General features: G+C 32.5%; 1 protein-coding gene and 1 pseudogene across 1 annotated transcript; one reads left to right on the plus strand and one right to left on the minus strand.

Annotated features, from left to right (window-relative positions):
• On the plus strand, positions 6,981 to 11,406 carry LOC109358831 (protein trichome birefringence-like 14). The gene is made up of 5 exons (XM_019603297.1): positions 6,981 to 7,148; positions 7,651 to 8,014; positions 8,289 to 8,489; positions 9,615 to 9,810; positions 10,316 to 11,406. Exons 2-5 carry the CDS (start codon positions 7,861 to 7,863, stop codon positions 11,142 to 11,144), a joined length of 1,380 nt encoding a protein of 459 aa, XP_019458842.1. The 5' UTR covers positions 6,981 to 7,148; positions 7,651 to 7,860; the 3' UTR covers positions 11,145 to 11,406.
• LOC109358822 lies at positions 11,772 to 13,895 on the minus strand (annotated as a pseudogene).

The following is a 15,342-nucleotide window of genomic DNA, read 5'->3' on the forward strand; positions in this document are numbered from 1 at the left end:
AATCACATCTAAAATGAGACTCACATGCATACATACATGATTTACATGCACATACATACATGATTACATGTTTTGAATGCATTTAAAAAGTATTTTTAAATCATGTTGCATTCAAAGACATGCAATATTAGGTTATAAATCATGTAGGAGGTTCATTCATCATTTAAAATGTGTTTTAGAAAACCGTTCATCAATTAACAATTGTGTTAATCAATTAACCCTTTGGATGAACACGTTAATCGATTAAATGGTGAGTTAATCGATTAAGGCTCAACATAATCGATTAAGTGCAGTTAAAAACATAACAGTGTATTAACCCAAGTTTTTCATATCGGTTCATTACTTAACTTTGAAAAAATTCACAGTGTTAGAACACATTTTTCGAAAATAGAGATTTTACAAATTATTGAGAAAATCTAGAGCTCAAACTTTCATATCTTTAGGAAAGATTTTCTAAGTGTTCTTTCACGAAAAGAAAATGGTGAATCTTTACAAGATACCCGTTGAGCTTTCATTGTCAAATCTGTGAAAAAGAAACATGCATCTCACGCATTGTGTTTTATGTATTTGTGAGATTATTTAGGGGTTCTTAGATTCGTAGAAGATTGTATAATCTGCACATTGAGGTGCATATGTAACTTGAAGAATTATTTTTAGACTTAGGCAATAACACATTCTCTTGGTGTGTTGTATCACCAAAGAAAAAGAATAGGTTTGGGGAAACCCTAGCTGCGGTAAGTTACGTGTCTTCTCGAGAAGCAAGAGGTCTTGGTTGTAAGCGTTTTTCTTGGTTGGGGCTAGATCGTAAGAAAAGGTTTTCTTATGCGATTAGAATAGTCAAACCAAGAAAGTGGGGTTTAAGATCCAAGAAAGGAGCATCTTGATTCTTGTATTAAAATTGTGTTTGTAAGAAACATTGAAGATTACATAGTGAAGATAAAATCTCCCAAGATCAGAAGGGGAGGCCTCAATGTAGTTTATAGTGGACAGCAAACGAACCAGGATAAAAGCTGAATCTTCTTCTTCTTTCCCTTATCTTTTTACATTTCCGCATTACTTGATTTACTCAACTTGACATGCATATAATTCTCTGATACTTGCATATTCTGTATAGTGCATTTACTGTTCTTAATTGTCTGTATAGTTGCATGTAAGTTTGGTTGAATCTTGGTAATCTTGGATGATCGAAAGAATTTTGTTTATGTTGTAATTGAACCAATTAATCGATTAAGTGGTTTACATCGATTAAGTTTGTCGTTAATCAATTAAATAGTGTATTAATTTGTATAATTTATGTGTTTATCGAACGATGGTAATTGTGTATCGAATCACCTATTCACCCCTTCTAGGTGAGGGGCAGAGTCCTCTGGGACCTAACAATTAGAAACATTTACTATCTTTGGATATATAAATATAACTAATTATGCATTTACACTACCGATATACATGCGCATTGATTATAAGAATAAACAATAAATTTTTTGGCGATTCTTAACTGTCTTCTAATAGCGAATTTCAATTTACTTATAAACAAATAGTTTTTATATCATTCATAATATCAAATTAATGAGTAAATGAAATATGATCATACAATTTGGAATTAAATAACATAAATTTGACCATTTTGGTGATTAACAAATTTATCGTACAATAATTCCAAACATCTAACAAGTCATAATATTATACATACATATAACTCCACTAGTTACACATAAATTATAAAATTGTATTCTTCACTATGCCAGAATAGCAAAACAACAGCGCTTAAAATTGTCATTTAACAGCGCTTTTGTGACGTTGTGTATGTGAGCGCAATAGTACATAAGGTTATATTCAACAGCGTTTTTTGTAGCATTGTAGAAAGTAGACATTTAATCACGCTCACTAAAGCAAACGCTGTTAAATGTCTACTTTCTAAATAAGATAATATCTCTCCCAGACATTCTATCAAACACATGACAAGCATGTCCAACTCCACCACATTTACAATAGATTTGTTAAATCACCAACGACTTCAACTACAATCAATCTTAACAGATTCCAATATTATAAAATAACATATGCGTAATGAGATCTTATGCAAATCGTTCATTCTTTTCTTCCAATGTTCACCATAGCCAAAAACCTAGAACATCATAGTTGCATAACTTCACAACAACTAAATATCACACTATTAGTGAAGAAAGAAATAAATGAGCTAAAATAAGATAACGATTTACCTTATGCTAGAAGAGAAAAACCAAAAATCGATAACTTCACCATATCTGCATAACTTCACAGCAAATAAAGATCATACTATTAGTGAAGAGAGAAATAAATGAGCTAAAATAAGATAACGATTTACCTTATGTTTGAAGAGAAAAACGAAAAATTGATAACTTGCTTAAAGAGAGAAACTAAAAACAAAAGAGAAAAAAATGTAACTTATGGAGAAAAAGAAAAGTAAGAGAAATAATAAACTGAGTGATATGTATTATTGTGTGAGGTTATATTTTTGAATTTGAAAAGATTTTCGCTCACTAAAACAAACATTTAACAGCACTTATTGAAGAAGTGTTGTTAAATATATAAAGCTTTAACAATGATTGCTTCAATAAGCGCGTTAAAGATAACACCTTTAACAGCGTTTATTGAAGAAGTGTTGTTAAACATATGAATTATGACCTTTAACAGTGCATGCTTCAATAACCGTTGTTAAAGATAACACTTTTAACAATGCTTATTGAAGAAGTGATGTTAAATATATGATGTATGACATTTAATAGTGTTTGCTTCAATAAGCGCTTTAAAGATAACAAAAGATAGCACATTTAACAACGCTTTCTTCAATAAGCGCTATTAATTCTCTCCTGTCTTACATCTAACAGCGTTCAATATATAAGCATTGTTGAATGGGCGTTGTTAAATATCAATTCTGGTATAATGCATATTCATGAAACAGTGGCATCAAAATAAAATAATTGCATCAAAAGTTTAATTATAACTTAATTAATTATATATATATATATATATATATATAAATGGCTTTACCCCTTCATATATATTTAGGTATTGTTTATGTTAACCGATTGATATATATTACTTATATTTATATTTATATTTATATATATATATATATAACATGATAATAACATGATAATAACATATATATGATATGTGAATAAATATTATATATATATATATATATTTTATATTATTTAATTATAGATAAAGAAACTGAAATAGTATATATTTGCTCCCTCATGAATGAAACAATGTACCAAATGGAGAATGTATAACAGAAACGGAACTGGAACCAAATTTTCCTTCTAAAACAGTACTATTCATGTTATATATATAGCATCTATTAGAAAAACTTGAATTGGTGGGAAAATGGTGCAACATTTGAACAAAGAAATGGTTGATGAATATGTATGTAAAATCTCCAAAGCGCGTGTTATTACATTAACCTTTAGGTTCGATTCGTATCCACTAATTTAAGTATATTGGATGCAAATGGAATGAACAGCATATGGAATGAACAGCATATGGAATGAACAGCAAATCCCCTTCATGATACTTTGGAAAACTTTTATATGTTTTACACAATCACAACAAATATAATAGTTTACAAACTTATGTTTTCTATACTTATCTCATGCATTAGAGAAACGGAGAATGATTTCTTAGATGTGAAAAATTCGGATGATATATTATACCTTCAATTGTCTCTATTTATAGAGAATTTCATATCAGTTGAGGGAGAGAAGTGTCTTTAGGATTCTATACGCATTAACAAAAGGTTGTGTAATATAACAGTTCAATAAATAGTCAAAGAGATGTGATAGTCTGACAGCTACAATGCTTGCTAAGCACCGTGTTTATATGCATCGAAAATAAAAACATGAACAAAAACTCACCAAACTTAGGAACTAACACACAACCACGAATCCATTACCCACACATATAATCACTATGCCAAATGACACCTCATTTCATAAACCTTCAAAATCTCATATATACTCTTTTTAATTCAGATATTTTGGAAATATCTTTCACAATATCTCTTAAATAGAATATTAGTATTTTTGCTGTACGTTTATACTGGCAGTGCCTTGAAACAGTATCAATAACCAAAAATAATAATCATAATCCATATTCTTCAATAACGCTATCCAGCATGTTAGTTTTTGGTTACTGTTTATTAATTTTGAACACTATTTTGTTATGCACACTCTAATTATTATTATGATGTAGTGGAAATAATTATATTTGAGTTTTATAAACATTCAAGAACATATTTCAAAATATTATTTATGATTAAATCATTATTATTGAAAAACTATAAATTCTTAAACATAGTGTTCTAATACCACATGTAAGTCTTATCATGGAAACTATGTGTAAATGGATCTTAAGAATCTATAGGTTTCACATAATAAGAATGATTGTGGATTACCTCTATCCTCCTTTATATGTTGTGTTGTTCTTTATCAATAGAGAAACTCTTCTATCTCTTTTTCTTCATTTCTATGCTCTTCCTTTATTGATAGCTGATAGAGACAAATTTTTTAGGCAGAGATAGAGACAATATTTCAAGTTCTTTTTCTAATTATCATACTGCTTCAATCAAGCACTATATATAGACTTTTTCCCAAGAGTCTTAATTATCGTTTCATTGATAAATCTTCATTCAAGAGTTATGTCATTCAAACAACAAAATAATATATCGCTTCATGTCACAAGAGACATTTCTTACTGTTTAAACCATGAAACTGGTGGAACCAAACCAAACCACAAAATGTGGTTTGTTTGGTTTCGCAGTTCGGTTTGGTTATTTTTTTAATGAACCATTTATGTATGATTCGGTTTATGGTTTTATAAATTTAGGAATTGTTGGAACCGTAGCGAACCACATATTAAAGAAATAATATTATGGAATGATTTCATGTTGTTGTTTAAATTCTTCGACCAAATTTGTTGCTTAAATAAACAATTTTGTGTGAATTATATTGTTATATATGTTATTTTATGTTAGTATTGTATATGTTACTTCTTACTAAATTGTTTCTCACTTTCTTAATGATTTGGAACATAACGTATAACTATTATGATATTGAGTTTGAAAGTAACATATATCATAAATTGTTATACATGTATTATTATATATGTTGCTAATTGTGAATTGTAATATTATATATGTTATTATTATATGTTTTACTAATTAGTATGTATGTTATTAAATTTTTATGTATGTTTTTATTATATATGTCATAAATAAATATATATGTTATTAATTTAGATTATATTATTATATGAGAAAAAGATGTATGTACTGACAGTGTATGAATTTTATACACTATCATTGTATTATCTATCATTATTATTTAATTACTGTTAATTTTTCAAAAAAATAATTCAAATGAAGAATGAATGATAAAATGCATGTGTACAAATTTTTACACTGTCAATGTACATATTTTATACTCTTATTATATATGTGGTTATTCACTTTTTCTTCCCAAATTACACAATTGTAATATGGGTTAACAATTATGAGTTTCAATTTTTTTTACTCATCTATATATATTCATATTTTTCATAATAATAATAATAATAATAATAATAATAATAATAATAATAATAATAATAATAATAATAATAATAATAATAATAATAATAATAATAATAATAATAATAATAATAATAATAATAATAATAATAATAATAATAATAATAATGTATCCTTATATAGATCAATAATGTCTCTTCTAATATATTTTGAACTTTCAATTGATGCAAGATTTTTTTTTAAAAAAACAAGAAAACCATGGAACCGAACTGAACCTAACCATTCAAGAGCGATTCAGTAGTAAAAGTTTGCAGTTAATTGAGGTGAACCGAACCATATGTTTGTGTTCGATTCAGTCATTGAAATACAATAAAAACCGAACTGAACTTTACACTCTTACTCATTTTCATAGTCCATGAACTATATATGAATGATGGTATGATAAAAATGATTGTTCAGTTTCCAAAAGGATAGTTGATATCTAATATTATTATCTTGAATCTTAATAAGCAAATTTAGGTTGTTTATCCATGTTGATTGATTATACAATGTCCTCGTCCTAGTCTTTCATTTCATACATATAGCTCTATCTAGATTTGGAGTTTGATCCTAACCATTAGTGCATATATAAGTGCTTCAAAAATAAAAATAAGATAATATGATAACAAAATATCTATGACTTCCTAAAAAATATATATATAAATATCTATTATGTTTATTGAAAAAAAGGAAATAAAAAAAGGAAGAAGTGATAACAAAATAGAACATAAAAAGAGGACCTTGATGCTCAAGCTAGCAAGATGATCAACACATCTATTACCATCCCTAAAAATATGATTTAAGCAACCATTTAATTGTAGGGTGAGCCTGAATGATAATGATATGGTCGCATCAAATTAATATTACAATCATTATAATCACATTAACAACAATTATAACTGACCACATAATTACAACCATAACCACGAGTGCACTTTAATATACATTCGTGATCAAATCTTGTTATTAGGGAGATCTAATCTCAGCGTAACCAAATCACAGATTCACATAAGCATTTCCCAAATGTTATTTTTTAGAGTTTAAAATCTATGCACAAAGTTTTTTACACTGTCAATATTATTTACCATTGATTTGTAATATTTTTTTATTTGGAAGTCAATACTAACTAACATATGAATAGTGAGGATTTACTGATAGTGTAAAAATCACTTACACTATCAATATATATATATTAAATAATATTTTTTATCTAGATCCAGATTTATTCCCTCTGATGTAGGGAAGGCTTTTTATAATAAAATATCCAAGTAATATAAACATGTCACCTTTTTTTATGAGTAAACACCTATTTTACTCTACCAAAATATTGACTTAGATGCACTATCTTCGAATATTAATTAAATTTTTACGTTTTTTCCGGAACCAAACTGTACACCCATTTTATAATAAGGACGAAAGTACTCTTATTTTACTGGTTCCTTGTAATGGCATGAATGTAGACGAATGCAGCGAAAAAAGAACATCATCATCTCCTTCTCATAACACCATAGATACGGTGGGATCTGCAATTTTGAAAAAATCAAGATACGAATTGCAGGTTTTATATCGCTATCGTTTATCACTTTACTGCATTTGCTTTCTAATTATGTATTTATTTATTATAATGGATATTTATTTGGGATCTTGGTGAAATATTAGAATTGTTAAGCTATGATTTGTTAGAGAAAAGATATATTGTTTTTTCCATAATTATGTGTATCATCCGAAATTTGATTTTGTTAAAGAAATAAACGTGCGTGAACATTTGGTTGTGTGAAAATAAAACCTTTTTGCCATAATAATAAAATTCTATTTTTGCTTAAAGTTTGGACCTAGGTTACTGTGGAAGATGAAATTTGCTTGTTTTTGCTAAGCTTATATGAAGGGAAAAACAAATAAGGGTTCATACTTCATAGTAACATGGTTGTAGATATAGACATAAATTTTGGAGACAGAGTTATTATCTATCATACTGATTGCTGAAGTAAAAGGAAGGGACTTTTTTACTTTCTATTTTTCATATATTTTTCTGTCTTTCTAATACATCAAGTCTTGTACAGATAAACCTCAAGAACAACCAGAAATATCAGCGATTTTATGCAATGGGAATTTTCTGACTGTACATACAGATTCAAAGGTCAAAGGTTCAATTTCTATGAGCGACACTTATCAGAAGGGATAGTTATGCCTGACCCATAGGGTGAGGGATACTCTTGGTTATACCAGAAAAATATTCAAATATCTGTATTGGCAGTAGCGTGTAAGCACCGATGAAAGGGGGAAATTGGTACAGCTTTAGAGGGATACATGTTTCCCTAGCTCTGGTTGCTCTTATTATTTTTACCACATTACTATGGACATGGGAGAACAATCCAATAGTTACTACTTTAAGATCAACTCAAGAGTGGTACCACGTGCCTTCAGGTTTGTATTCCAGACAGATATTTTCATGATGACATTAATCATTTTTTTTCTCTTGAGCCTTGGGGGAATTACTTTTGGGTTTGAAAAAGTATATTATGATAGTGAACTACAACAAATTGAAATTTGCAGTTATTGGGCTTCTTGGTTTTCTAAGTATTTTAGGTCATGTTTTGTACTTTACCTTTCCTTTAACCTGCTATTTTTTGGTTATTAGCTATGTTGAGGATCTTATTTTTGTTTGTTGATAATTGTTTTTATAAATATGTATGCTTAGAATTTCCTGTGGAAGTCCCAGTTGATTCGGTGGGAACTACAAAGGTGAAAAAAAGTGAGGAAAAATCCCTACCTCCTATCAAAGAGAACAGAACAAAACTGGAACTTGATATTGTGCATTCACCAGCTGTAGATTCTATACCTGCAGAATCTCCAAAAATTCAATACAATCAAGATGTCAGGTCTTCTTCCAGAAGTGAAGGTAGAATCTTATTCTTGTTCTTTTCTTGAATTCATTACAATGCTTTTTTTTTCTGGTATTGCACAAACACATATATCATAATTATTCTGTAATATGTTTTTCAGCTATTTTCTTTGTATCATTGTTTCTGAGAATTTGGTTAGACGGCTTATTTGTCTATTGAATACTGCTGCAGAGCCAAAAAAAAAGTTAGCTAGAATTTAGATATATTTAGAGGTGGTTGCCAGATAGGAAAAGTGGTAGAGAATGGAGACCACTCATCCACCCAAGATTAATTGAGCACACCATTGGTTCTGGTTCAGTGGTACCCATTATGTAAAACTACTTCTGGCTAAAGAGTAGCTATTCTACTAGCATTACTGGCTTAATTAGAATTTAAGTCACAAAAAGTAACAACATAAGATGATTGCTCTTCAAACCTTCTGATGTCTTAACTCTATTTTCTTTGAATTGGTTGTTTCCTCCTCATAATTTGTTTTACTCATGTTACCTGGTACATTGTATGGGTACGGGTACATGGTTCTTTTGGACATGCAGTTCGTCACTTTCTATATTAATTTTATGAGATCTTTTTATGATGAACCCGGTATGTGGTATGGTAAATTAGGTATGTGATACTTAGGGTAAATGAGATAATTATGTTACTATGGTTTTACTGGAGCAATTTGTATTCCAATATTTCTTCTTTCCCATGCTCAAGTTGTACAATAAGTATCATGTATACATTCTTTACATCTTTATAACTGACCTCCATGAAATTTTGCAACCTCGGCATAGAAGGTGAAGCCTACCTTCAGATCTGAAATCCTTAACTTTTTTATATAATTTTATTTTGTTTGTAAAAAAAAGAACAAGAGGGAAAAATTCTTGTTGATAATTTTTTCCCGTGTCTCTCCTTCATACAAACATGTTCATTAGTACAATCTAGACTCTCTGTATCCTTGTCTCCTGACAAGTGATTCTATGCATGGTCAGTGGCCATAATACTCCAAACTAATGCACCAGGAAGTTAGTAAATACTCTGTAGATAATATGCTTTTTGTTGCTTATGCTTATACATTGTATCCTCATTCTTCAATGAGTTCATTGGCTGGATTTAGTATTGATTGGATTTATCCCATGCAGTTTGTAATTATGCCAAAGGTAGGTGGCTTGCAGACAGCAGGAGACCACTGTATAGTGGGTTTGGCTGCAAGCAGTGGTTATCCGCAATGTGGTCATGTAGAATGACACAGCGACCAGATTTTTCATTTGAGGGATACCGCTGGAGACCAGAAAATTGTGATATGCCAGAGTTTGACCGGTCTGCATTCCTGAGAAAGTAGGTACATGCCTTTCTTTTTCTTTGACCTAGTTGTTACTAACACATATAAACAAGATTACTACCTGTTTTCTAAGTGCATTCAATTTTTAGTCTGTAATGGTGCTAGATAGATTTATGATTTGATTCCATGCCATTTCCCATTAATGTGAATAACTACATCATTTGTCTGCAACGATATGGTTACTTGCCTGGTGACTTGGAGGTCATGAGTTCAAGTCCTAGAAACAACCTCTTTGCTTGTAAGGGTAAGATTGCCTATATTTACCATCCCTATACCCCACGAGCTGGGAGCCTCGTGCATTGGGTCGTCTTTTTTGTATTATTCTGAAAAGCAAGCTTAGAATTTGTTAGTTGCTACTTTTGTATTTTGTTGTTGAAGCAGAATTTATAGTCTTTTTCTCATTTTTATTTTCCTTTTGATTAAAGAAAACAAAATCAGAATTACTTGAATGTTATTTACGTAGCAGTTTGTGAGTGGTTTTTAATGGTATTGCGAATATAGGATGCAGGACAAAACAATTGCATTCATAGGAGATTCACTGGGCCGGCAACAATTTCAATCTCTGATGTGTATGTCCACTGGTGGAGAAGAGAGTCCAGAAATTGTAAATGTGGGATGGGAATATGGTCTAGTAAAACACCGTGGAGCTATTCGTCCTGATGGCTGGGCTTACAGATTTCCCAAGACGAATACAACCATCTTATACTATTGGTCAGCTAGCTTATGTGATTTGCAGCCCCTTAACAGTAGAGACAAAAATACCGACATTGCCATGCATTTAGATCGCCCACCAGCTTTCATGAGTCAGTTCCTCCACTGCTTTGATGTTTTGGTTCTTAATACAGGACACCACTGGAATCGGGGGAAGCTTACTGCAAATAGGTGGATAATGCACGTTGATGGAAAGCCAAATGAAGACCAAAAGATTGCAGAAATTGCTAACGCCAAAAACTTAACAGTCTACAGTGTTGCCAGATGGCTTGATTTGCAACTTGTCTCTCATCCGCGGCTCAAAGTTTTCTTCAGGACTATGTCACCTAGGCATTTCTTCAATGGGGATTGGAACACCGGTGGCAGCTGTGATAACATGACCCCATTATCAAATGGAAGTGAGGTCATGCAGGAAGGATCTAGTGATCCAACTATTGAGGGTGCACTAACTGGCACCAAGATTAAGATACTTGATATCACTGCTATTTCGCAATTGCGAGATGATGCTCATATGTCTCGTTACACTACCAGAGGAACCCTTAATTCAAGTGACTGTTTGCATTGGTGCCTGCCTGGAATTCCAGATACATGGAATGAACTCCTTGTTGCTCAGATATAGATTGACACATTTTAGTCCCCTCTCCATGCCCATGCTTTCTAAAACCTGCCAAGAAGAAATGAAGAAAATACAAAGGCTGACAAATGCATTTGTTAGATTTTTGGGATCCGAATTTGTCTATTCTTTGTGGTCTAAGAAGACCACTTGTTTCTTCTTTCAATGTATTTTAGTGTCTTACTTTTCACTGAATAGAAAAGCTGGGAGATTATACACTTCTGCTGTCTCATATTCAGTGTGAACAACTAGGTTATACTTGGATCTATTTTGAACAGAGTCCAGAAACACTAGAGCTTCACAAAGCATGAACTAACTATCATGTTCTTGGCCAAAGTTGGCCAAAGTTGACATGGCCTTTCTCATACAGTTTGAAATGATCTTGCAATTTGCATCAATGTTTATGTATTACAAATGGTGTCACGAAGAAAGGAATATTTCAAATGTTTCATATATTAATGTAAATAGTTGTTTCATACTTAGGATATGGAGTTGTAATTGAAATTAGGCTTACTGAGCAAGCCTGGTGAAAACCTCTTATTTAAGTTATTGTATAACCCTATTTTCATTACTCTATTTTAGGAACAAAGCTAATGAATTAGGCCATTAGGGCATTGACCAAAAAGCTTGATAATGAAAGTAAAATCCAAGACATGTGAGCTCTCGAGAGGGTCACCATTTGGGACAACAGATCTCGGTTCGAGTCACAATAGGCTTTACATGATATCAACACTCTTGGACCCCCTCTGTGAGCATCTATATCTAAGAATAACATAAGAAATAAACCTGTAAAACAAGATGAAGGACACCATGATCCCCACATTCTTCCATCTACTGCTCTCTCCTCCATACCCTTCTTCTTTAAGCACACCCTCTCCTCTCAGCTTGCATTTCCCAAATATGTACTGCAAGCACTTCTCTGAGTTGGAGAACTCATTTATCAGGAACCCTTCGAAGGGATACTTGAACAGAGATATATAATGCATGAAAATCCAGTACTTAGGAATTTCATGATTTGATATGAAGTATCCAGAGAATAAGAAGAATGATCCAATGACACCAGCAATCACTGAATTACCAATTATGAAATTAGGCACTAACGCACTGAAACACACCACAACTGAATTTGCTGTATAAAGAATCAGCCATATCAGCAACAAAAACTGAGAGTACGCCACAAAATTCTTGTTGAGACCAACAAGCCAGTACAAGGGCAATGAGAACAAAATGGCTAGGATGAGTTGAAATGGCAAGTAAATTAGGCCATTGGCAATAGCGTACAACGATACACGGTAGCTTCCAGAAGATGTCTCCTTCATTAGAATCTCCCTTTCTTGCAGAAAGATTGGTAGAGCTTCTATGCTGGTTGATAACAAAAATGTTAATATGAAAGCAAATAGACCAACCCTTTCTCTTGCTCCCACTAGATCATCCTTGAGGTTAGGAAAGATTGATCCCAGAACAAGCCCAGAAATGAACATCTGAAGTGTCCTACATGCAAAGAGCTCTTTTGTACGAAAAATATTTTTCGAGAACCTTTGAGTGAGAATCATAGTTTCTCTTAATCTAGAATTAGCAAAATCACAAAGGAAATCTATCTCAGCATTGATGATTTCTTCATCAATCACCTTGGACTGTTGAAAGAGCTGTTGTAGAGTAAACTTACCACTTCTACACTTGCTTGGTTCTTCTGCATCATCACCTTTCTTCAGTTGCACTATCCCTTGCAATTGCCTTGGAGTTTCTAGCTGAACCAGACACCTTTGTTGTTGAATGGCATCAATTGTCTCAATGGCAAATTCAACAACATTAACATGAAGAGGAAGCTCTAAACCCATGAGCCTTAGATTCACACCCAGCAAATCTTCAGTGCCATAGTGTAAAACACAACCATTGGATAATAGCAGAAATGAATTGAACAACTTCACTATTCTGAACCCAGGTTGATGGATATAAGGATTATAGTTCTGCCCTTAGTGTCAGCCATGACCTTAAGCATATCAACAATCTGCAAAGCTGAGTTACTGTCTAGCCCTGAAGTTGGTTCATCCAGAATCAACACTCTTGGGTCATGTATGACTTCAACACCAATAGAAACTCTGCGCTTCTCTCCACCGGATATCCCTCTGACCCTGTCATCACCGATTCTAGTCCCAGCAACATGGTCAAGTCCAAGGTCCTTAATCAGTGACTTGACCCTGCAGCATAGTTGTTGTTGTGGAAGCTTTAGCTTTAGTTTTGCACTAAACATCATGGTTTCTTGCACTGTAAGTAAAGGAAATGAAGTATCCTTTTGTGTAACATACCCTGAAAGCTTCTTGAACTGAGCTTTGTTCACAGGCTTCTGGTTCATAAAAACAGTACCACTTTGTGGACTAACTTTACCAGCAAGAACCTCAAGCAGTGATGATTTTCCAGCTCCACTTGGCCCAACAATTGCTAAGATTTCCCATAGTTTGGCTCTGCAACTCACATTCTTGAGGACATGCTTAATTCCACTGCAACTTTGTTCAGTTTCTGATTTCTCTTCTGGTTCTTGACCATTTTCTTTGGTTTCTAGTTGTGATTTCCTGAAGATTTTAAAAGGGTGCTTTGTTTTCTGTGTGTGGATCTTGTAGTTGATACCTATGGCCTCAACCTCACAGCCTTGTATCTTCATTTGAATAGGTTTTTTGCTTTGTTTTTTCTTAGTTTCTCTGAGTATCTTCTACTCTCTTCTTATTCTAAAACTCATTTGGTTCTCTCCCTCTCTATTTCTTCTGTTTTATAATTTTGTATCTTTCATCTTTTGGTAAGGAACTAATACCTTTCGGGGTGTGCGGCTATCCCTCCTAACAAGTGTCGCTCCCATAAACTGAATCTTTGACCTTTTGGTCATTCCGAGGATTTTAGTGGGCCTTACATCAATAAACCAACGTCTTATTGGTTCTATGTATTCTTATTTAAATAAACAGTTTTGGCCTTATAGCCATTTTCTTTATGATATATTAATTATAACATGGTAAATAGAATAATTAACGTGGGTATTCAGTAGTATTCATTGTTCATTTCATTGTTAAGAACTTAAGATGGACAGCTATACATTAAACACTTTACTGAATAGCCAATTGTAAATGTAAAACAATGGTTGGGTGCTAAATCAGCAATGTACATGGTTTTGGGGAGTAGTTGCTGTAACTGTGAAGTTAACAGTAGCCATTTCAACTATTTGACTGAATGTTATTTGTGAGAATGAGCTTCTTGTAAGTTTACTATGCACTGTCTATCATACACATAAAAACTAATCAATATAGAGTTGGTCTAGTCATATAAAACCTCACGGATCCTCAGATTTTATATAAATTTGGCCAAGATCGATATTTGTTGGGAGAACAATTACACACCAGAAAAAGATTAATTTCTTATCCGCAGAACAAGGAGATACCCCTGATTTTAAAATAAATCTGTTACCAAAATTTACACAACACCTTATATCAATAATCAAAAGAAGTAACTGATTAGAGTATTCTTTCTATAAAATAACGAAATACAGAATTGTTCATGTAAAAATGATAGCTAGATTTATGAATACAAGTAGGGAAATTTTTGTGCTGAGTGTGAAGATTGATTACAGTACATATTTAAAGGAAATGATAATAAAGGGCTAACTATGTAATTATAGAAAAAACAAGAGAAAAAAGATGTATACATTGACAATTGACAGTATAGAGATTTTTATACCGTTAGTTAGGGGTGAGCACGACCCGGCCCTACCCGCTCACTAGGCACGGCCCCGATCATGATCGGGTCCAAATAGGGTCGGGTCTGATTGGGTCTAGAGTCGGGTTCGGGTTCAAAAAATAGTCTCGATCAATATTTAGGGTCAAGTAGAGACCAAGCATGACTTGGCCCGTCCTGTCCCATAGTCACTCGATCATTAGATAACAGCAATACAAGTTATGGGCTTGGGCTGATGTAAAGGGGTTGGGGTAGAGGGCTATATATATTGATGTTATGTAAACCTAATGTAACAAGGAGAAGAATAGTAAAACACTAATCCTTATTCTCTAATAATATATAGTGGTAGCCGCTCAACGCTCCCGGGGACGTAGGCACAATTGGCCGAACCTCGTTACCAAATCTCTTGTGTTATTCTCTTGTCTCTATACTCTTTACTATTTGATTGTTCGCTTGTTCCCAACAATTGGTATCAGATGGCTCTTAA

Source organism: Lupinus angustifolius, chromosome LG01 (genome assembly GCF_001865875.1).
Source record: "Lupinus angustifolius cultivar Tanjil chromosome LG01, LupAngTanjil_v1.0, whole genome shotgun sequence".
Lineage (NCBI taxonomy): Eukaryota > Viridiplantae > Streptophyta > Magnoliopsida > Fabales > Fabaceae > Lupinus > Lupinus angustifolius.

What these genes read in the sequence shown, in the direction of transcription:
- LOC109358831 (XM_019603297.1), top strand. Translation starts at nt 7,861, where the DNA reads ATGAAAGGGGGAAATTGGTACAGCTTTAGAGGGATACATGTTTCCCTA. An exon ending in GTGGTACCACGTGCCTTCAG is followed by an intron (nt 8,015 to 8,288) that starts GTTTGTATTCCA and finishes ATGTATGCTTAG; the next exon opens with AATTTCCTGTGGAAGTCCCA. An exon ending in CGGTCTGCATTCCTGAGAAA is followed by an intron (nt 9,811 to 10,315) that starts GTAGGTACATGC and finishes TTGCGAATATAG; the next exon opens with GATGCAGGACAAAACAATTG.